The sequence below is a fragment of the Lontra canadensis genome, unplaced genomic scaffold, assembly GCF_010015895.1.
Source record: "Lontra canadensis isolate GAN:19392208 unplaced genomic scaffold, GSC_riverotter_1.0 scaffold33, whole genome shotgun sequence".
NCBI classification, from domain to species: domain Eukaryota; kingdom Metazoa; phylum Chordata; class Mammalia; order Carnivora; family Mustelidae; genus Lontra; species Lontra canadensis.
Genome location: NW_022631027.1, coordinates 895587 through 920638, shown reverse-complemented (window position 1 = coordinate 920638; position 25052 = coordinate 895587). Strand labels below are relative to the sequence as shown.

Here is a 25052-nt window from a genome sequence, read left to right as displayed (position 1 = left end):
ACTGAAACTCCATTCTCAATATATAATGCTCCTCTTCTTCCCTCTCCCAGCCCCTGGCAACCACCGTTTGACTTTGTCTCTCAACTTGACTGCTCTAAGTACTTCATAAGAGTGGAATCATGTAGTATTTATCCTTTTTGTAATTGCTTTATTTCCTGTCTGCAAGATTCATGCATGTTATAGCATGTGTCATAATTTTCTCTTTTTAAGACAATATTTCATTATATGTATATACCACATTTGTTTATCCATTCATTGGCCAATAGACATTTGGGTTGCTTCTAACTTCTGGCTAGAAGTAGAATTGCTGAATCATATAATTCTATGTTTAATTTTTTTAAGGAACCGCCTTTTTACTTTCCGTAGTGCCTGTACTATTTTACCTTACCAGCAGCAGTGCCCAAGGGTTCTGATTTTTCCACATCTTCATCACCACTGGTTTTCTGTGTTGTTTTTAATCATAGTGTGAAATGGTTGGTGAAATGGTTGTGTGAAATGGTTGGTAGCTCATTGTGATTCTGATTTGCTTTTTTCCTATCTTGTGTGAAATGGTTGGTAGCTCATTGTGATTCTGATTTGCTTTTTTCCTAATGATTAGTGATGTTGAACATCTTTTCATGATCTTATTGGTAATATGACCTGATATTTTTAAAGATATTCTGTGGGCTTGTCCAACAAGAGTAACTAAAAAGCTTACTGCATAAAATTAGATCCCCCTAATCAAATTGTTAATGCTGCAGAGAATCTTTGGAGATCATCAGAGTTCTTAATTTGAAATTCATCAGTGGTTTCAGAGAGTCCATGTATAGCCTCAAAGCAAAAGTTCATCAGACTCTCAAAAGTATCTGTGGCCCTCAGAAATTTAAGAACTATTGATCTAGGTCAGAATCTCCAAAATGGTTAAAAAAATAAAAATTATCTCTTGGGTATAAATGGAATTAAAGTAAATTTCTAGTTTCTACTCTGTACTTTTTTATATTTTCCGAAGTATTTAAAATAATCATCCTGCATAGTGCATGGGATATTTATGCTATTTTAGAACTTAAAAGTAAAATCCATCTTCAGCTTTTAGACCTACAATAAAAAGTGTAAAGACTAACAATAAATAAAATCGATATAGTATGTTTTTATAATAGCCTGCCTTCTCTTAGAGCCCTAGCATCCCCATGTCACTACAAAAAGAAGGGTCAGGCTCTACAGCTGAAAAAAAGTGATGTTTACCATTGAATCCATTTCAGCTGAATTCATTGTAATAAAATTTTTGCATTATAGTTTTTTTATAATGAGCTTTTATTATAAATTGTGCAGGTCCTATATAGCTAGAAAAGCAATATTTATCATTTAATTTATTTTAAGTGAATTCATTAAGGGAAAATATTTGCATTTAAATTCTTTCTAATGAGAGGTGCTTGGGTGGCTCAGGTCCTGATGTCATGATCTCAAGGTTTGTGAGCTAGAGCCCCACCTTGGGCCTCTGCACCCCCCCTACACACACATACACTCACACACGCGTGTGCACAGTCTCTCTTCCTCTCTGTCTCTCTCAGATCTTTAACAAAAATTCTTTCTAATGATATTTTACTGGTTTTCTAGTATCTTTACATAGTATATACTGTAGTTAATTTTTTTAAAGTATTGAGGTTTTGTTTAATTTTAAATATTGATTGCTTAATTTTAACCAACTAGAAAGAACTCTCCTTAAATACCTATGTTGGATAGATGAATACAAACCTGTGTTCAATCTAGCATTCTAAGAAACTATAGGAAATCTTTTTTTTTTTTTAAGATTTTATTATTTATTTATTGGACAGAGAGAGAGATCACAAGCAGACAGAGAGACAGTCAGAGAGAGAGGGGGAAGCAGGCTCCCTGCTGAGCAGAGAGTCCGATGTGGGGCTCGATCCCAGGACCCTGGGATCATGACCCGAGCCTAAAGCAGAGGCTTTAACCCACTGAGCCACCCAGGGGCCCCGAAACTATAGGAAATCTTTAGAATTTTGTGAAGAATTTTCAAAGACATCTTACCTATTCAGATTCATTGTTAATTCTCCACCTCTCTTCAATCTCTTACTAAGTAGGGCTTAAATTCCTCAATCATTTAACATCCATGGGCCTCATTTCCTCTTCTATCAGAATGGAACTACATAGTTCTCTCCAGCTCTGAACATTTGATTCTATCTGTTTAACTATAATATTTATTTTAACTGAAATAACTACATTTTTAAAATTACAACAGGGGTGCCTGAGTGGCTCAGTTGTTTAAGCTTCCAACTCTTGATTTTTGGCTCTGGTCATGATCTCAGGGTTGAGACTGAGCCCTGCCATCAGGCTCCCAGTGTGAAGTCTGCTTGAAAGACTCTCACCCTTCCTCTCTGCCTTCCCGCCCCCATTCATACTGTCTTTCTTTTACCCTTCCCAAAATAAAATCTTAAAATTATACCAGTTTTTTAAATTCTTGTTTTTCCTTTTGCAGCTTTATGCAGGAGCTATTCTTGAAGTTTGTGGATGAAAATTGGGGAGGTTCCCTCAAGTCCAAGGTATGTAAAATTTTCTCCAGTAAATTCTCACTTTAATTTAAAATCAGTATTTTACAAGAATACTTTCATTACATATTCCCAAGAATAAGAATTTTTAGGATTATACTTTCTCAACAGTGTATGTATTTTTTCCACGTTCTGTTTTCTGGAGGTAGAGTTTTATAGTAATCGTTGAATATAAGGTTATTTTAAGTAGGCATAATGTCTGATACAACACCTGATGAAGTGGTTATATTCTTAGGAGAGCCTTTCCTTTACTTAAGTGTAAATTTACAGGAGCCTTTGTTTTACCAGATATAAATGTAATCCCTTTAAATAACCTACCATTCTAATGTATCTTAAATGTAAGTTGATTTATATAAAATGCTCATAAAGAATAGTTAGAGTAAGTGAGAATAGACCTGTACAAAGTGACAAATCGCTAAGAATTAATTACCATAGAACTTGAGGTACAGAGGAAAAGCAGTCATCCATGTACATCCTCACAGGAAATTTTAAGGAAAAACATTTGAAAGGATAATTGTGAAAATGTATTCTTTTGGTTGACATCAAATAGTAATGGAGCTTTGCATCTCCAGAAAGACTTGGACTAAGACTTTTCTATTCTGTCCTGGCATATCATTTGAAAATCAGTTTTATAAAACTGAAATTGTATAAAGGTAATGAAGTGTTTTGTTTGTTTCATTTATAACTAAAATATGTAAGTGCTTGGTTTATACACCTTGTTTTTATTTCTGCTCACTTTCTCATGGCTTCTCACCTTGTTTACTTAATGGCAAGGGAATTTTTTGGACTTAGTATCTTTTAAATTACCTGTGTTCACACATGCCCTTTATTGCTGACCTAGAATTATTTTATAATAATATATTGCTCTTTTTGGGACAGAAATGTAATAGAATAATAGTTTGGCTTGGGGACATAGTACATGGGGCCCAAAGCAGATACACATCTAATTAAATACATTCTTTGTCAGAATAAATACATTCTCCTATAGGACAGAATGTATATACTGCTTAGGGAAAAATTCCTCATGCTGATTTTCTTTTCCCTTCAGCGCACTCAGAATTGTACCATAGTTGGTTTTGGTTTTTATATCACTTCTCTAAATGATAGTTTGATCATCCTTATTCCTAGAAATTGCTTTTTAATTATATTATTCACATTTATTGACTTGTTTTACTAATAATCTTTTGTGACTTGGATTTTTATGAGGTTAAGAATAGCTTTGATACTACCACAGTTAGCCTTATTTGTGATAGCAGATTTTATTATGTCTTTGGTAGTAATTTCTACAGTCAGAAGTTCAGTCTTTAAAATCTTGAGTGGAGTTTATCAATCCTTGTAGTGGAATTTAATTCTATATATTTCTTATATGTAGTTAAATTGTCATACTTAGGATACATGTAGTCATACTGTCTTTTCCTTTTGAAAGCAATTGGATTTTAATTCTGTGTATAAATATTTAAAACACAAGTTTTTTTTAAATGGAAGTGATTATTTCTGTAATGTGTATCCATAGTCAGTACAATTATGTATAATTCCAGTGTTTCGGAGTCCATGAGATGATGGTATATTTTAAGTATAACCATTATTATATTCCCACTTTCTGACTCACTATCTTTTTTTTTTTTTTTAAGATTTTATTTATTTATTTGCCAGACAGAGATCACAAGTAGGCAGAGAGGCAGGCAGAGAGAGAGGGGGCAGGGGAAGCAGGCTCCCTGCTGAGCAGAGAGCCCGATGTGGGGCTCAATCCCAGGACCCTGGGATCATGACCTGAGCCGAAGACAGGCTTTAACCTGCTGAGCCACCCAGGCGCCCCTCTGACTCACTATCTTATAGATAACCCGGAATAGGGCATGAAGGACAGTGTCACTTTTTACAGTAATTACAAATACCAAGCTAATTTTCATGTCATCATTGCATTATGGTCTTTTGTCATCAATATCCAGTAGCCTCTGGGATTATCATAACTTTCATTATACTTTATCTTAACAATAATTGTAATTTTTTAAATTCACCTAATTTAAAACAGACATGTCATAAAACAGAAAAGTAAATTAATGTTAAATAATACCAGAAAAGAGAATCAAATTCTGAAACATTTTATTGAACTTAACACTCAGTATTTATGGGAAAAAAAGTCCCAGATTATATTCCAAAGCCAATTCTAGGTTCAGCTCCTAAGATTCTTCTAATTTCCATGTTTTGGTTGTGTTAAGTGTGAATACTTTCTTATAATCCTTCGTATTTTTAATTATTGAGGAATAACTGACATACAGTGTTTCCCGTGTACAGCATACTGATTTGGTAATTTTATATATATATATATCACAGTACTAACCACATTAAGTGTGTAGTCATCATCTGACACCATACAATGTTATTACAATATTATTGACTATATTCTTTATATCTTTGTGACTTAGTATTTATTTTATAACTGGAAACTGGTATCTCTTAATCCCCTTAATCACCCAACCCCTCCATCCACTTCCTCTGTGGCAATCACCAGTTCTCTGTATTTAAGAATCTGTTCATTTTTTGGTTATTTCACTTATTTTTTAGATTGCACATATATATGAAATGATACGGTATTTGTCTTTCTCTGTCTGGCTTATTTCACTTAGCTTAATCACTCTAGACCCCTCCATGTTGTCACAAATGGAAAGATCTCATTCTTTTCTATAGCTGAGTAATATGCCATTGTGTATTCCACACTTTTTTTTTTAATTAAAATATAGCTGACACACAATTTTACATCAATTTCAGGTATAATTTGTGTAAGTTGTAGTAATTGGACAAGTCTGTACTTTATGCTATATTCACCATGGGTGAGTTGTCACACATGGTATTACAATACCATTGACTGCCTTCCCTATGACTTATTCATTCCGTAACTAGAAGCCCTTATCTTCCACTCCCATTCATCCATTTTGTCCATCCCCCCCGCCATACCTTTTTTTTTTTTAAGATTTTATTTATTTGACAGACAGAGATCACAAGTAGGCAGAGAGGCAGGCAGAGACAGAGAGGGGGAACCAGGCTCCCTTCTGAGCAGAGAGCCTGATGAGGGGCTCGATCCCAGGACCCTGGGATCATGACCTGAGCCAAAGGCAGAGGCTTTCACCCACTGAGCCACCAAGGCACCCCATTGTGAAGATTTTATTTATTTGACAGAGACACAGTGAGAGAGGGAACGTTAGCAGAGGGAGTGGAAGAGGGAGAAGCAGGCTTCCTGCTGAGCAGGGATCTATTCCAAGACCCTGAGATCATGACTTGAGCAGTAGGCAGATGCTTAACGAGTAAGCATTCCATAGCCTGTCTTCGAGATCAGTGCTCCATTGTTCAGCATCTGCTAACGTACTGTTGATTCCTCCAGTTATTTTTCATTTCAGTTCTTGTATTTTTCAACTCTGATAGTTCTTCTTTCTATTTTCTCTTTGTTGAAGTCCTCACTTAGTTCTTTTACTTGCTTCAGTCCAGTGAGCATCTTTACTTTTTTTAAATTCTTTATCAGACCATTGCTTATCTATGTTCATTTAGTTCTTTTCCTGAGGTTCTTTCTTATTCTTGCTTTGGTAGCATATTCTTCTGTCTCTCCAGTCTGCTTTACTTTCTAAAGTGCTTGTTTCTGTGAATTAGGCAGAACAACCACTTCTAAACTTGGAGGAATGGTCTTGTGTATGGTTGACCCCTGGATAGACTGTGAAGCTGATCAAGTGTGTGCTGGGGTGTCCTGGGGCTCTCCAGAAAGCACCCTGGCAAGGCAGCTTGATTTAAGGTGGGGCATGGGCCTGGGGGAGGTCCTAAGGTATTCTCTGTAGGGGGCATTTTGGTAGAACATCTGTAGCTGAAGTAGGTATGGGCCAAGGTGGTCCTGGAGCTCTCTGTGCCCAGGGTGCCCTGATAGGACAGCTAAAGCTACAATGGATATGGGCTGTGGCTGCCCCAGGGCTCCCCAGGCAGAAAGCACCTGGTGGGACAGCTGAAGCTGAAATGGGTGAGGTCAGGGTATCACAGAATGCTCAGTGCAGCGAGTGTCCTGGCAGGGTACTAGAACTGGGCCAGCATGGGCTGGGGGTTCCTGGACCTGAACCAGGAGAGAGCCAGGAGGTCCCAGTAATCTCTGTGCCAGGGGTGTCCTAGGAAACTCTTAGGAGCCAAAGAGGTATGGAGTTGGAGTGTTGCAAAGTGCTTTGTGTTCATGTCACATTGGCACAACTGCTGGATCTGACCAGGGGGTCCTGGTGTGGACTGTGCTGAAACTGCTTGGTGGAGTGGTTGGGGTTGATATGGGCTGGGGACCCAGGAAGCAACATGCTGGTTAGGGTACCTGGACCCTCCTCCCATCCAAGTTATCAAGGTATGGAGAACCTCATAAACCATGTTTCTCACCAGCCCCTCCAACCTGGAGAGAATGCCAGCAGCTGTACCCCCATCTAGGAGAGTTCTAGTGCTGGATCTTTAAATTCTCCATGAACTTTTAAACACCACCCCCCACCCTGCCCATGTCCCACTGTGTCTGGGGCTGATGTGGGCTGGGGGCCCTGATCTTGTTTATACTGTCACAGTGGAGGGAGAATGTAAATCATAGTATTCACCTGCTCTTCTTTTTTTTTTTTAAGATTTTATTTATTTGACAGAGATCACAAGTAGAAAGAGAGGAGGAAGCAGGCTCCCTGCTCAGCAGAGAGCCTGATGTGGTGCTCAATCCCAGGACCCTGGGATCATGGCCTGAGCCCAAGACAGAGGCCTTAACCCACTGAGCCACCCAGGCACCCCTTCACCTGCTCTTTTGACCGAGAGAGTTCCAGCAGCTTCCTCATTATTTGGCAAGGTTCTGGGACTTGTTCCTTTATGTTCTATAAGCTCTTTTAAAGATTTTTATTTATTTGACAGACAGAGATCACAAGTAGGCAAAGAGGCAGGCAGAGAGAGAGGGAAGCAGGGTCCCTGCTGAGCAGAGAGCCCGATGTGGGGCTCGATCCCAGGACCCTGAGATCATGACCTGAGCTGAAGTCAGAGGCTTTAACCCACTGAGCCACCCAGGCGCCCCCTATAAGCTCTCTTAAACCTCAGCTTTTTTTCTGTGCTGAGGTGGGCTAGGGGTCAGTGTAGCAGCCTCTGACACAGGACAGACAAATCTGCTCACAGAATCTGCTCACCTTCAGTACTGTCCCTCTCCACCACAGTCCCACTGTCTCTCTCCTGCCATTCTCTATGCGCTCTCTCTCTCTTTTGTTGTAAGAAGCTGTTTACTCAGCCCTCATTTCTTCAGGAGGACTTGCTCCATAAATAGGTCTGTTTGTGTCTGTGGAGAAGGTGAGTTCAGGGTCTTCCTGAGTTGCTGTCTTGGACCAGAACCTTCCTGGTATAGTATATCCATTCATCTATTGATGGACACTTGGGTGGCTTCCACATCTAGGCTTTTGTAAGTAATGCTGCTGGAAACATAGAAGGTAAGTGTATCTTTTCAAGTTAGTGTTTTCATTTCTTTGAAAACCCTGTAGTGGAATAAGTAGATCATAAGGTTTTTCTATTTAATTTTTTTGAGGAACCTCCGTACTGTTTTCCCATTAGCAGCGCATGAGGGTTCCCTTTTCTTCACATGATAGCCAACACTTTTTATTTTTTGTGTTTTTCATATTAGCCATTCTGATTTGTGTGAAATGATCTCTTTGTGGATTTGATTTGCATTAATCTGGTGATCAGTGATAGCATCTTCTCATGTGTGTGTTGGCCACACATATGTCTTCTTTGGAAAAATGTCTATTTAGGTCCTCTGCCCAGTTACTAATCAGATTGTTTCGTTTTTGCTGTTGAGTTGTATATTCTCACAGGTGTTATTTGCATCTCTTCTGTTCATGAGGTCGCCTTTTTGTTTTGTTGATGGTTTTCTGTGCTGTGTAGAGGCTTTTTGTTTTTGCTGTAGTCCCAACAGTTTATATTTTTTTCTTTACCTGAGGAGACATTTCCATATAATGTTGCTAAAGCCAATAATGGAGAGATTATAACCAGTGTTTTCTTTTAGGAGTTTAATGATTTTGGGTCTCATATTTAGGTCCTTAATCCATTTTGAGTTTATTTTTGTGAATGGTGTTAGAAACTGGTCCAGCTTAATTCTTTTGCATATGCCTGTCCAGTTTTCCCAAAACCATTTATTGACGTTACTATCTTTTTCCTTTTGTATATTGTGTTATAGATTAATTGACGATTTAAGCATGGGTTTTATTTCTGGGCTCTATCCTATTCCATGACCTCTGTGTCTGCTTTTGTGCTCATACAATACTGTTTTGATTACTGCGGCTTTGGTAGTATATCTTGAAATCTGGGATTGTGTTACTTCTAGCTTTTTCTTAAGATTGCTTTGGATATTGACGGCCTTTTACATTTCCGAAAAAATTTTAGGATTATCTGTTCTTGTTCTGTGAAAAATGCTATTGGTATTTGATAGGAAATTCACTGAATCTGTAGATTGTTTGGGGTAGTGTGGACTTTTTTTTTTTTTTTAAGTTTTTTTTTTTTTTATTTCACAAAGAGAGAGATCACAAGTAGGCAGAGAGGCAGGCAGAGAGAGATGGGGAAGCAGGCTCCCTGCTGAGCAGAGAGCCCGTTGCCGGCTGGATCCCAGGACCCTGAGATCATGACCTGAGCTGAAGGCAGAGGCTTAACCCACTGAGCCACTCAGGCGCCCCTAGTGTGGACATTTTTAACAATAGTAATTCCTCCAGGACACCTGGGTGGCATAGTCAGTTAAGTATCTTCCTTGACTCAGGTCATGATCTCGGGGTCCTGGGATCCAACCTGGCATCTGGCTTCCTGCTCAGCAGAGTCTGCTTCTCACTGTCCCTCTGTCCTTCCCTCCAGTCATGTTCCCTCTCTCTCTCTCTCTCTCTCTCTCCACCCCCCAAATAAAATAAAAAAAAATAGTAATTCCTCTGGTTCATGAGCACAGAATATCTTTCCGTTGTTATTGTCATCTTCAGTTTCTTTCATTAGTGTCCCATAGTTTTCAGAATACTGGTGTTTCACTTCCGTGGTTTAATTATTTGTAGGTATTTTATTCTTTTTGGTACAGTTTAAATAGAATTGTTCTCTTAATTTCTCTTTCTGCTACTTCATTATTAGTGTATTTTATTTCTATAAAACCAATTTCTTTGTATTAATTTTGTATCCTGAAACTGCTGAATGTATCTGTTCTAATCAGTTTTGGTGGTCTTTAGTGTTTTCTATGTAAAATATCTAGTCATCTGCAAATGGTAACAGTTTTACTTCTTTACAAATTTGGTCATGATCACTCCTCTGCAGCTAGGATTTCCAGTACTGTGTTGAGTAAGCGTGGACGTCCTTATCTTGTTCCTGATCCTAGAGGAAAATCTTTCAGTGTTTCACCACTGAGTGTGATGTTAGCTGTGGGTTTTTCATATATGGCCTTTATTATGTTGAGGTGTATTCCCTCCTAACCCGAACTCATTTTAAGATTGTATCATAAGCAAAGGTAGAATTTGTCAGATGCCTTTTATACATCCATTGAGATGATGATATGGTTTGTATCCTTCCTCTTATTAATTTGTATCACAATGATTTGCAAATACTGAACTGAGCCCTCTTTTTCTTGATGAGTCTTCCTCTTTTCAGAGTACCAGCTCTAGAGTAATGGTGGAAATACAAATTGATACTGAACTTCTCTATTTTTTTTAGTTGCTATTTTCATTTTTAGTTGCTCTTTCATTTATTTCCACTCTTTTTTTTAAGAATTTATTTATTTATTTAAAAGAGAGAGTATACACATGAGCAGAGGAGAGGGGCAAAGGGAGAGGGAGAAGCAGACTCCCTGCTGAGCAAGGGGCCCGATGTGGGATTTGATCCTAGGACCTCAGCCAGGATCATGACCCAAGCCAAAGGCAGATGCCCCTCCACTCTAATCTTTATCATTTCCCTCTTTTTTCACTGGCTTTGTTTGTTCTTTCTTTAGTTCCTTTAGATGTAAGGCAAGGTTTTTCTTGTTTGAGGTAGGCATGTATCTCAATAAATTTCCCTCTTGGAACTGCTTTTGCTGCATCCCAAAGATTTTTGGACCATTGTGTTTTCATTTTTATTTCTCTTCATATATATTTTTATTTTCCCTTTGATTTTTGTTGTTGTTGACCCATTGGTGTTCAGTAGTGTGTTTTTTTAACCTTCATGTGTTTTTGCTTTTCGAGTTTTTTTCTTGTAATTTATTTTTTGTTTCAAACCTTTATGGTCAGAAAAGATACATGATTTCAGACTTCTAAAATTATTTAGACTTCTTTGTGGCCTAAGATAGGATCTGCCCTGGAGAATGTACCATGTGCACTTGAACATATATTCAGCAGTTTTTGGATGGAATATTCTGTTTATACCTGTTCTGTCTCTTCTAATGTGTCATTCAAAGCTACTTTTTTCCTTGTTGATTTTCTATCCACAATGTCTATCCACTGATGTAAGTGGGGTGTTTAAGTCACCTACTATTGTATTACTGCTAATTTCTTACTTTATACCTTTTATAATTGCTTTATGTGTATTTAGGTGATACTATTTTGGGTGCAGAGATATTTACAATTGTTAAATCCTCTTGTTGAAGTGACCACTTTATCATTCTATAATGCCTTTGTCTCTTGCTACAGTCTTTGATAAAAGTATTCCTACCAATCTTTTTCTCTCTCTTCCATTTGCATGGAATATCTTTACCCATACCTTCATTTTTCACTCTGTATGTGTCTAAGTCTGAAGCGAGTCTCTTGTAAACAAGATACAGATGGGTCCTTTTTGTTGTTGTTTACCCATTCAGTCATCCTGTGTCTTTTGATTGGAGCATTTGGTCCATTTACTTTTTTTTTTTTTTTTTAAGAGAGAGAGAGAGAAAATGCTAATGCAGGCATACACAGGGAGGAGCAGAGGGAGAAAGAGAATTTAAGCAGGGCTTGATCTCAGGACTCTGAGATCATGACCTGAGCCTAAATCAAGAGACAGACACTTGGGCGCCTGGGTGGGTCGGTTGGTTAAGCTACTGCCTTTGGCTCAGGTCATGATCCTGGAGTCCCAGGATAGAGTCCCACATCAGGCTTCCTGCTCAGCAGGGAGTCCTCTTCTCCCTCCAACCCTCCACTTCAACCTCTCTCTCTCTCTCTCTCTCTCTCTCTCAAATAAATGAAAACAAAAAGAGAGAAACTGACAGACACTTAACCCACTGCACCAGGCGCCCCATATTCCATTTATATTTAATTAAATATTCATAGGTGTGTCCTTATTGTCATTTTGTTAATTGCTTTGTAGTTGTTTTTGTAGTTCTGTCTTTTTCTCTTTTGTTTTGATGGCTTTCTTAAACATGCTTGGATCCCTTTTTAGTTTTTGTATATATCGTAGGTTTCTTTCTGGTTATTATTTGGTTCATATATAACATTCTATGTGTATAACAGTCTATATAAAGTCGATGGCCACTTTTATTTGTATGATTTCATATTTTACATCTTTTTATTTTGTGTATACCTTGACTCATTTTTGTAGGTATAATTGATTTTGCTACTTTTTGTGTTTCAGTCTCCATATTGGCTTAATCTACCACCTTTACCTTTGAGAATTTTTCCTTTTCCTAATTTTCTTCTCATTATGGCCTTTTTTTTTCTGCTTAAGTGGTGATGAACTCCTTTAACTTTTGTCTGGAACTTTTTTTTTTCTCCTGCTCTTAACCATCACCTCACTGAGTATTCTTGCTCGAAGGTTGTTACCTTGTAGCACTTTGAATTTATCATTCCACTCCCTTCTGCCCTCAAAGTTTCTGGTGAAAAATGGGGTTTCCCCGATTGTAACTGTTTTCTCTTGCTTTGCTTGTAAGATTCTCTTTTTGTCTTTAATCCTTGATATTTTAATTATTATGTGTCTTGTTGGGGACCTCCTTTGAGTTATCTTTTTAGGGGTTCTGCATGCTTCCTGGATCTGAATGTTTGTTTCCTTTCCTCAAGTTAGGGAAATTTTAGCCATTTTTTAAAAAATAGATTTTCTGATCCCTTGTTTTCTCTCTTCTCTTTCTGGCATCCCTGTAATATGAATGTGTTACAGTGGAGGATGTTCCATATTTTCCACAACCTATTCTCATTTTTTATTCTCTTTGACGTTTGGCTTGGTTACTGTTACCTTGTCTTCTGGATTGCTGATCCATTCTTCTGCATTCCATCATCTGCTGTTGATTCCTTCTAGTGTATTTTTCATTTTAGTTATTGAACTCTTCAATTCTGAATGGTTCTTTTTTGTATTTTCTTTGTTGAAGTTGTCACTGTGTTCATCTACTCTTCTCAAATCCACTGAGTTAAACTAACCAGTTTAAAGTTTCATCAGGCATATTGCTTATATGTTTCATTTAGCTCTTTTACTGTGATTTTTGTCATGTTCTTTCATCTGGGACAGATGCCTCACTCTTCATTTTGTCTTACTCTGTGTTTGTGTGTATTACGTCAACTACAACTTTTGGTCTTGAAAGTAGTTACACTGTGGGACAGCTCGGTGACTCAGTCAGTTAAGCATCTGCCTTTGGCTCAGGTCATGATCCCACATCCTGAGATTGAGTCCCGCATTGGGCTCCCTACTCAGCAGAGGAGCCTGCTTCTCCTTCCCCCTGCTTGTGTGTGCACCTACTCTCTTTCTCTCTTACAAATAAATGAAATCTTTAAAAAAAAAAAAAAAAAAAAGCAGACCTTCTGAGGAAGTGGTCTTGTGGTGCCCTAGAGCATAGTCCATTTTTTTCACCAGCACCGCAAGCTCCAGGGGTAACCTCTCTGTGGGCTGCATGTGACCTTCTATTGTGGTTGAGCTGTGATTGCCTTCAGTGCAGCTGATTGCAGTCACCCACTTTGCCTTCTATGGGCAGTGTTTGCTCCCCGTGCTGTTGAGAGGCTCACCTGTGGCTGGTGTGGGCTCATTGGTGGGTGGACCAGCAGTCATCCTAGTTGTCCACACTTAGCCTCTCTGCCACAGCTGCAGGAACAAGGAAAAGCAGGGCTTCCTCCCTGTTCAACCAGCTAAGAGGATCAGCTTCGTAAACTGCAGTCATGCTGGGGTGAGGGTTATCTTTCCCCTTCTCCAGGCCAGGAGTCACTTTCAGTGGCCCTGTGGACCTAACGTTTTATCATTTGTAGTAGCATGAAAAATAATAGATGACAATTCCTTCTTAAGCATGAGTCTTACAATCTTAAGTATATGTGTGTGTCTCAAAAAAAATTTTCCTAATTATGTAGATATCACACACTTTGTGTGAAAGGCTAGATAAAATTTTTCAGCTTGACAGGCAATAGCTCTATGCTACAACTATTGAACTCTTCTTATGTAGTATAGAAGTAGTCTTAGACAATATTTAAATGTGTAGCTTTGTTCCAGTAAAACTGTACTTCCTGAAGCAGCAGCCTAGATTATGGACCTCAGACTATATTTTGCCAATTCATTATTAGAATCATATACCTTTGAAGGCAGAAAAAACTTTTAAAGTAATGTAGGACCTTTTTTTTCAGTTTTTATTTAATACCGACTGTGATTTCACGTCTCATACCAACTTCTCATGCCAGTAGTAATCCCTTTAGGATCATGAGGCTACATTGGAGTTTTCCTGTAAGTAGTATCCTTCATGAGTATTCACTTCATCAGTTTTTCTCATTTATAAAATGGGTAATAGATGGTTTAAAACCAATAAAAACCCACCTTATAAGATTGTTTTGAGGATTAAATAACACAGTTAAAGCACTTAGTATGTGCATGGCACCAACAAATACGGAGTAAACCATTCAGTAATTCTGTGAATATATATCCTGTTAAATTTATAGTCTTCAGACATTCTTTTTCTGACTTTATCTTTCTGTACTAAGAAGTTAAATTTTTCATTTGTCTTCATTGTTCTACCTCCAGTCTCCTCAGATTTTTTCAGTTATTTAAGTTGCTTTTCTCTTGAATGTTTTCAAGTTCTTTTAAATTGTCATCTTGGGAAGACCCAAATGACTCATAATTCTACACTCTATATGGTGTGTATATAATAGTAAATTTTCTTATTTTAGAGATACTCAGGTACCCAGAAGCTTGCTTAAGCATAGTTGAGAATTCAGTTCTGTTGTCTGCTATTGTTGGCCATTTTCTTTGTATTATTTCTGGGTATGATATACGACATTTTTATTTAGAATATATGATGATTCAAATGGTTATTTTTTTTATCAACAGGAAAACATCTGTTATTCCTTATAATTTTATATAATAGTTCACAGGTCTTAACCATAATTTCTGTAACCCCTCACAATGAAATTAAGTCTTAAAACCAGTGGACTACATTGTATGACCGACTACTTCTGATGTGATCAAAGGTGTATCATTACATCTAGCCAATTGTATTGTCTTTTTCATTTATATTTTCACTTATTTTGAAAATAAGTTAAACATTTCTCTTTAATCCTAAAACATATCCTCGCTATTATGTTATTCCCAGTTTTACCCTCTTTCTGGAACTAGGAAGATACTTTTTTTTTTTTTTAATATTGTTTATAGTTACCTTTGAAGAGTCTGAATTAGAATTCTACAGGTTTTTTTTTTTAATATTGTTTATAGTTACCTTTGAAGAGTCTGAATTAGAAGAATTCTACAGGTTTCTGAGTAATACATATAGCAAAACTAAGCTCATCTCTAAGGGAGCTGTGCAAGTGACCTACTTATAAGAATCCAGAGTGAAAAGCTGAAACATTTCATGTGTTTTATAATCACTTCTGTGTATTTTGATCACTTTAAAGTACTATTCACAAAACTGCCTTTATAACTACCAGATAAGTTGGCATAAGAACATTTTCTGGAAATGCAGTGGCTGTTTTGTTTTGTTTTTTGTTTTTTTAAGATTTTATTTGTCAGAGAGATAGCACAAGCAGGGGGAGTGGCTGGCAGAAGGAGAGGCAGGCTCCCTGCTGAGCAGGGACTGCTCTCCTCCACCACTTTTGGGACTCCATCAGAGGACCCTGGGGTGATGACCTGGGCTGAATGCATATGCTTAACTGGACTGAGCCACCCAGGCGTCCCAGTGACATGGATTTCTTTAGGAATCTTCAAACTGATGTTATTGAGCTTTTTTAAAGTAGCAGGAAGTAAAGTAGAAAAGTTATTATGCATCTTTTTGCAAGTGTTATACTCTTGTATAGCCTATCCTACTGCCATGTGTACATAAAAGCACCCAAGTATCTGTTAAAAAATTAATTCACCACTTGTAAAATGTGATTTGCTACTACAGGGTATTTAACAGATATCCCCCTCATTCAAGATTAGGAGGCTTTGTAGATCTATGCTTAGCAGAGCAAAGAATGATGAAAATAGTCATTAGTGACTCATATTAAATTTATTCATTTCAGCCTATTAAAAAATCTTTCAAATAAATGAATATTATTAAATGTGCTAGCCTCTATTAATGGATTCAAAAAAGATATAAGAACAGTCCTTTTCCCCTAGAGATGTTTCTTATGCAGTAGACAACACACTTAGTAGGAACCAGTGTTTTGCACAGGTGTGCATAATAGCATTTACCAAAGGGATGGTGTAAAATATGCAACAGGATACCATGAGATCATTTTTTTGCTTTGGGATTCAGGAGTCTGCAGAGTATTTGGACAAATTCTAAAGGATGGAATTAATACAGAAGAAATTCTAATAAATAGACTAATGATCAGCTTTATTTTGAACTAAATTCTATAGGGGAAGTATAGATAGGATATCTGAGTCTCTTCCAACAAGTTCTTAATCTTAAAAAGAAACTACTTGCATTTAGGACAGTAAAACAAAGAGTAGAGACCTTCATAATGAAACATATCTATAATGCTATTGCTAGTTAATTATAAGTTTAAGAAATAAGTTCTCATGTAACCATACAATCTAAGAACTATCAAATATTTATATGAAATAACCTACTTGTATTTTAGAAAAATATGTTCTAAATTTAATTTGAACAGTTTTATGTGATCATTGCTGGGAAAAAAAAAAAAAATTGTAAAATATAGATCAACAGTCCAAAAAAGGGAGAACATTGATTTAAAACTTCACCAAGAGGCACGTGGTTGGCTCAGTCAGTTAAATATCTGCCTTCAGCTCAGGTCATGATCCCTGGGTCCTCGGATCAAGCCCCATATCGGGCTTGCCTGCCCAACAGAGAGCCTGTGTCTCCCTCTCCTCCTCCCTCTCCCGCTCTCTCTGCTTGTGCTCTGTCAAATTAACAAAATCTTTTTAAATTTTTTTAAAAAATGAAACTTACCCAAACCCTGCACTCCAGATATAGTCCTCTATTAAAATAATAGTTAACATTTTTAAAAGTTATATGTATTGTGCCACATATATTATATTTGCTAGTTTAATTTTTTTAAGATTTATGAATAAATATGTTTAAATTTTTTTGTGACAAGCAGAAGAAATAAACTGATCTCAAACTTGCTTTTTATATAGGAGTTTGCTTCTGTGTCACTAAATAGGATAATTTTTATTGTTAGTCACCATAAAATACATCATGTTTTTGATGCAGTGTTCTAAGATTCATTGTTTATGTCCAACACCCAGTGCTCTATGCAATATGTCCCTTCCTTAATACCCATCACGAGGCTCACCCATCCCCCTCCTTCCCTCCCCTCTAAAACCCTGTTTATTTCTCAATCCACAGTCTCTTGTGGTTCATCTCCCCCTCCGATTTCCCCCCCCCCACTTTTCCTTTCCTTCTCCTACTATCCTCCATGTTATTCCTTATGTTCCACAAATAAGTGAAACCATATGAAAATTCACTTTCTCTGCATGATTTATTTCACTCAGCATAATCTCCTCCAGTCACATCCAAGTTGATGCAAAAGTTGGCTATTCACCCTTTCTGATGGCTGAGTAATATTCTACTGTATATATGGACCACATCTTCTCTATCCCTTCCTCTGTTGAAGGGCATCTTGGCTCTTTCCACAGTTCAGCTGTTGTGGACATTGCTGCTATATGAACATTGGAGTACAGGTGGCCCTTCTTTTCACTACATCTGTATCTTTGGGGTAGATACCCAGTAGTGCAATTGCTGGGTCACAGGGTAGATCTATTTTTAATTTTTTGAGGAATCTCCACACTGTTTTCCAAAGTGGTTGTACCAACTTGCATTTCCCATCAACAGTTTAAGAGGGTTCCCTTTTCTCCACATCCTCTCCAACATTTGTTGTTTTCTGCCCTGTTAATCTTTGCCATTCTAACTGGTGTAAGGTAGTATCTCAATGTGATTTTGACTTGAATCTCCCTGATGGCTAATGATGATGAACATTTTTTCATGTGTCTGCTAGCCATTTGCATGTCTTCATTGGAGAAGTGTCTGTTCATGTCTTCTGCCCATTTTTTGACATGATTATCTGTTTTTTGGGTGTTGAGTTTGAGAAGTTCTTTAAAGACTTGAGTATCAGCCCTTTGTCTATAGTGTCATTTGCAAATATCTTCTCCCATTCCATGGGTTGCCTCTTTGTTTCATTGACTGTTTCCTTTGCTGTGTAGAAACTTTTTATCTCGAAGAAGTCCCAAAAGTTCATATTCGATTTTGTTTCCTTTGCTGTTGGAGACATGTTTTGAAGGAAGTTGCTGTGGCCAGTGTTGAAGAGGTTACTGCCTATGTCCTCCTCCAGGATTTTGATGGATTCCTGTATCATGTTGAGATCTTTCATCCATTTTGAGTTTGTCTTTGTGTATCGTGTAAGAGAATGGTCAGGTTTCATTCTTCTATACATAGTTGTCCAGTTTTCCCAGCACCATTTATTGAAGAGACTTTTTTCCACTAGATTTTTTTCCTGCTTTGTCGGAAATTATTTGACCATAGAGTTGAGGGTCCATATCTCAGCTCTGTTCCACTGGTCTATGTGTCTGCTTTTGTGCCTGTACATTGCGGACTTGGTGATCACAGCTTTGTAGTAAAGCTTGAAATCAGGCAGTGTGATGCCCCCAGTTTTGTTTTGTTTTTTCAATATTTCCTTGGCAATTCAGGGTCTTTTCTGGTTCCATAAAAATTTTAGGATTGTTTGTTCCAGCACTTTGAAAAAGGCCAACAGGTTAATTTGTAATGATTAGATGCATTCTGTGGTGTGGTTCACATTAATTTATTTTACCTGTAGCTTCTTATACACTTAGATTTTTTCCAAATTTCTAGATGTGGTTAATAGGACCTTATATAGCTTTGCATTATATTGTACAGTTATTTCCTCAGAATAAAGAAATACCCAACAGGGAACTTGCAGATTTAAAGAATATGTACATTTTAAGACTTTGGGTTCATGTTGCTAAATACCTCTCTGGAAATATGTCTATACTTCTCCCGCAAATAACCCCCAGGAAAATCCCGCTCTCCATCCCCTCTCTAACCTTAAATATTCTTTTTAATTTTTGGCACTCTGAATGAGGATACCTCATTGTTTTGACATTTGGTTTTTAATGAACATTTAAAATGTTTATTGACCACTTGTATATTTGTACATTACATCCTCCTGTCCTTAGTCCATTTGTCCACCTACTATGTATTTAATAATTTATGAGCACTTTGATACATTGTTAGAGATTTTCCCTAGTGTATCATTTATACTTTTAATTTTTACTTTTTAATTTGTTTCTAGTGGTGTTTAACTGTCCTGAAGTTTTCATTTTTGTGTAGACATATCAATAAAGCATTTACTCTATGGTCATAGTAAGGAAGAAGAATTTTATATTCCATATTGAAGTTGTGTATTATTACCTTCTCTGTAATACTTCTCACAGCTGAAATTATTAGTGTGATTACTGGTTTAGTATCTTTCTTCCTCAAGGGACTGTAAGCTCCGTAAGAGCAAGAATCTTGTTTTGTATAGCTTTATCTCTCTTGTCTGGCATATGGTTCGGTCTGCAGTAAATATTTGTTGAATGAATTGAAAATCTTAATCCATCTGGAATTCATTTAGATACAAGATAGAAAAATAGGTAGCTGTATCCTATTTTTCCCAACTAGTTTGACAAGTTTTCTCCAGTGTGTTAAATAATTCACACATACACCCCAGACACACACACCCCTTTGATAGTTTTACCATATTAAACAATGACAGATACTTGAGGCTCTCTAGATTTCCTAACCAGTTTTTTCTATTCCAGTATCACATCATCTATTAACAATGGAACAAATTCTCCTCCAATATTTCACTTTTTCTAAACTACCCAGACTTCTTACATTATTTACTCTTCTCACAGAGCTTTACTACCAGGCCCTCAGAATCCCATTAGAATTTGGGATTTGGATTAAGTTTGAAACAATTAACATCTTAAAATACTTACTCTTCTCATTGAATAGTATGATACGCCTTTGCATTTATTTGTATGTTTGAATTTCCTTAGTTTTTTTAATATAGGATCTGATGTTTTATTGAGTGTATTTGTACTTTTTATATTAATCTTTTAGCTAGCTTGAGTTTGGAAGTGAATAATTGGAATTTTTTCTTAAGCTTTTGTCAGGAGTGATAAACCCAAACTATTCAGAGGACTACAAATCAAGGTAAGAGGATTTTATTGGAATTCCTTTTTTCCAGTATATTTTTTAATTAAAATATTCGAAGGGTTTTTTTAGATACCTTAGAGTAACTTTAGGTATACAGAAAAATTGATCCAAAAGTATGCTGTTCCCATATATACCCCCTCCCTTATTGTATCTTGCCACTCAGTTTCCTTTATTAACATCTTGAACTTATGTGGTACAATTGATAAACCAATACGGATGCATTATTAACTAAATTCCATAATTAGCATTGGGATTTTTTGTATGGCGTAGTTCTTGTTTTGCCAAATGTATATAATACCGTGTATATACCATTACAGTATCTTACAGAATAGTTTCATTGTCCTAAAAATCTCCTGCACTCTACCTGTTCATATTTCTTCCTGCCTCACCCACTCCCCCAAACCCCTGGCAACCACTGATCTTAACTCCCTGTAGTTTACGTTTTGCAGAAGGTCATATGGTTGAAATCATACAGCATGTAGCCTTTTCAAATGGCTTCTTGGACTTAGCAGTATGCAATTAAGGTTCTTCCCATATCTTCCTTATAGCTCATTTCTTGGTAACACTAAATAATACGAATAATCAAAAAAAATAAAAATAAGAAATAAATAATATAAATATTCTGTTGTACCATGGTTTTCATATTCACCAATGGAAGGACATCTTGGGCGCTTCCAGTCTTTGGCAATTATGAGTAAAGCTGCTGTACACATTTTTGTGTAGGCATAAGTTTTCAACTTACTCATTACCTAGAAGCACAATTGCTAGATCATATAGTAAAATTGTTTAGCTCTTTAAGAAATTCTCGAACTGTCTTCTAAATTGGCAGTATTATGTTGTATTCCCACTGGTTACGTGAGTTTCTATGCTTCCCCATCCTCACTAGCATTAAATATTGTCAGTGCTTGGCATTTTAGCCATTGTAATAAGTACATGGTATTAACTCATTTTATTTTGCATTCCCTAATTGAGCATCTTTACATAAGCCTGTTTGCCATCTGTAGATCTTATTTCGGGTATCTGTTATCTTATTTCGGGTATCTGTTCAGCTCTTTAGCCCACTTTTTAAATTTAATTGTGATAATATTAAATTTACCTTCGAAACTATTCTTTAACATACAGTTCAGTGGTGTTACATATATATACATACATATATATATATATTTTTTCACCATTGGGCAGCAGATCTGAAATTTCCTCATCTTGTAGAACAAACTCTTTACCCATTAAACACTAATTCCCCCTCTCCTCCTCCCAGCTCTTTGACCAGCCACCCTTTTTTGCTTTGTTTCTGTGATTTCTGCTATTTTAGAACTTCGTAGGAGTTGAATCATGCAGTATTCATCCTATCATGGCTGCTTTATTTCACGTAGTATGATGTCCCCAAGATTCAGCCACCTTGAAGCATATGACAGGATGCTTTTTCTCCATCTGTTGATACAATATTTTTCTTACTTAGCCTATTGGTGGGGATGTATTCATTGATTTTTAAATGTTATACCAGGCTTGTAGACCTGGAATAAATCCAAATTGGTCATGGTATATAATTCCTTCATACATTAGTAGGTTTGATAATGTTTTGTTGAGGATTTTTACAGCTACACTCTACATAAATTTTTATCTTTTGTGGACTAAAAAGAGTTTTTGAACAGTCAGATCTTTTAAAATAGCTTATAGATGATCTAATCAAAAATAGTTAAGTAGTAATGGTATTCATTGCAAATGGGTAGAGAATATACCAAATGCTAGAGTTCACAAACTAGAGAACTAAAGCATAAATTGCTGAAAGAAATTCTAAGAGCTGCTTTCATCATCACTGCTGCCTTTTGGGTTATGTGGTTCTACTTAATTTAGCACTGAAGATTGATTTCTTAATGAACTGGGATTGTGTTTGTCAATGTTAGTGATCATGTTGGTCACTGTTAGAATTGCTCAGTCCTGTCGGATATTACTAGGGTCAACTAGTGGGTCTCGAGTTTCAGAGTCCAGCCTAATTACAAACTAATTACAAATACAAATACAAAAAATGTATTTCTTAAGGAAAATTCAAAACTCAGTACAGAATGTTGATAATTTGGTGCACGGCCTATTCCAGCAGTGGTCTTACACAGTCATTCTCATCCTAAACTTGTCTTCTCAAGGTTTTAAGCTCATGTGGACTTTGAGTGTTGTGTATAAAATAAATATTTGTTTACATTCAGTCATCTTAAATTTCAGACAATCTCGATACCAACAGGTGTTTTTCTTTTTAGAGGTAAATGTAATTACTTAGTTCTCCTCTTGTGAAATCCTGTAACACCTATCATAATCTATAAGCCTTTTTAAAATTACTGTTAAATTGGCTAAACCTGGATTGAATCGTTTGGTTTTTGCTTGAGGCTGAGAAGGCTCTTCTAAGCAGATAAAAATCATGTCCTTCTTTTTGTAGTATGTTCGTGGTTCCGATCCTGTATTAAAGCTTTTGGATGACAACGGGAACATTGCTGAAGAATTAAGCATCCTCAAATGGAACACAGACAGTGTAGAAGAATTCCTGAGTGAAAAGTTGGAACGCATATAAATCTTGCTTCAATTTTGTCCTATCCTTTTGTTACTTTATCAGATGAAATACTACAGTACCTAGAGAATATTTTAGTTTTGCTTCCTTCCTTTGATCACTTTCTGTGAGGCATTAAACATCTCATTAACAGTGGAAGTGGTAGCACAGCCCACGGTATCTGAGGAGTCGGCAAGCTTAACAAAACCCAGTTCTCATACATTTCCTTCCTTCCACATTTGTTGGTACCACTAACGAAATGCTTCATAACAGAGTTGGCTAATTATGCAAATGATAGTTTGTAATTTGTCCAGTTTTATGAACAACAGATTTTTAGATTAGGGAGGTTAATAAGGGAGATGCCTACTGTGCCCCATGCATGTGCTGTGTGCGCTCTGAAAGCACCAGTAAGAACTACAAAGCAAGTAAGAGCCACTGAGCCTCAACAGATTGCCTGCTTCTCATTCTCCCGGCTGTCCTTTTAGTAGAAATGTTATAGTTCATAATGAATGTGCTGCGGTAAAACTTTATGGCTTCATTATTGTAAAACAGATTCAAGATCTACAGTAAGAGTGAAACATTCAGAGATTTGCATTAATGAAGGCTACACAGAAAACCTTCAGGAGGATTTGTGTGGATCTGATATTTAGCAAATTTTTGTGCTTCCCACTCTTACAGGAAAATAAAAAATGATCATTTAAGATCAAAATATAAATAAAGTTTCCCAAAAAATCGAATTTGAAATTTTTCTGATTTGTCCTCTCCTGTTTAAAAATGCTGCATTTCTCAGTGTGTTTTTATTTTTTTCATAGAAGCCCTGTTTTATCCAGAATGTTAAGATGGCTACAGTGTTTCAAACTTATTGTGAGTAATATTGCTTTATACTTGTCTAGCAGTTTCTCCAAGTGCTTTTATCCGTGAATGCATTTTTGATTGATATCTCCTTTAAGGAATAGCTTTTAAAATGCAGAATTTTTATGAGCTATTAAAAATGATTTTTCTTGCTTGACCTTTTGTCTGGTGGTTCACAAAGAACAACATTCATCCAAATGAATTTAGGTCATTTAAACCTCTTATCATATTGGTCTAATCTTATGTCAACTTAATCTCAGGATAAACTCTTTTAATCTAGAACTTTAAAAATAAAAAAGTAAGAATTAAGCTGTCAATGAAGGATATTTGGAAATCTTTAAAGACACTACCAGGAAATGTTTTTATAGAATATTTTTAAGAGATTGGTTACTATTACTAGCATTTTGTATTATCTTCTATTTTAAATTAAGTACATTTGTAAAGCCATGAAGAGAGTAAACCCTACTAGGCAAGTTGGTTAATCAAAATAAAATACTATGAGTAGTCTTGGCAAACAGACTAGGATCTATTGTTGATCATTTAGAGTGATGGGAGAGCCATCGTTTTGATAGTACAAGACCCTGCATGGTGGGGCACTAATCCCCAGTGGCCATTATTACTTCAGAACAAGAGGGAGGGCAAGCCCGTCAGGGACAGTGTGAAAAACAGTGGGAGGAGGTGCCACCACCTACAGATGAACAGTAGGATAGAAAGGATGAAACTTCAAAACTGGGATTGGCACAGGAAACTAATTGGACTGCTGTCTGGGCAGGAAGAGCCAGTTAAATGAGTGCTGGCATTGGTTTAAAAAAAAAATGAAGAAAAGCTTAAAAACTCTATTCAAGTTATTATATTCAAGTTATTATGAGAGAGCAAAGAGGCTAAAGAACCCCATAGTATCATAGAGCTTGAAGTTCTTGAGTTGATGAATAACCATGTATCCACCAAGCTCTACTATTTTAATTGGGAGGCTCAGATTAATCCGTCAATTCCAACTATTTTTCACCAGTTCTAATCAAAGAACAGCTCAAAGCGCTTAAAAAAAAAAAAAGAGAGAGAAATACTGATCCAGAAAGTGCCATTTTATAGGCCAGTTCTGAAATTTGATTAAACTTACTCTGGTTCACAAATATGGATATGTAATACTTGATATTTATAAATTTATCCCCCCTGCCAAAATGTTACTTATAACTTAAAACAGTTAATTTATCTCTAAATTCCTGAATTTGGCAGAAGCCTCCTAAAAGGAACGATGAACAAATACTGACATTTCCTGTTTTAAGAAGATTTGAAGCTTAAAAGCCATTCTAAAAATAAAGATAATAAAATTAAAAAAAAAAAAAAAAAACACTTGTGAAAGCAAATACTGGAAAACTTTGGAAATTAAAATTGGCCCTCCCTTATATGAGAAAGCAAATACATGGGAAGGAGGAGTATGGATTCCAGATATGAGCACAACTAGGTAAGTATTTTTTACATGAAAATTAAAATGCCTTTTAATTACATTCTGTGATGACAGAGGATTTGCTCTAGGAAAAGGCCTGCATTTGTGATCAGAAATTCAGAGTAGACTTTTGGC

The 25052-nt window shown here is 36.6% G+C and overlaps 1 protein-coding gene across 1 annotated transcript in view; it reads left to right on the top strand.

Annotated features, from left to right (window-relative positions):
* Positions 1–23630, top strand: part of SELENOF (selenoprotein F) — a 45439-nt gene extending 21809 nt beyond the window's left edge. Inside the window, exons 3-5 of the mRNA XM_032867049.1 lie at positions 2474–2537; positions 20033–20082; positions 22514–23630. Of these exons, the coding sequence (XP_032722940.1) occupies positions 2474–2537; positions 20033–20082; positions 22514–22645 (246 nt within the window). The 3' untranslated portion in view covers positions 22646–23630. The remainder of the gene's footprint in view (positions 1–2473; positions 2538–20032; positions 20083–22513) is intronic.
* Positions 23631–25052: the final 1422 nt, after the last annotated feature.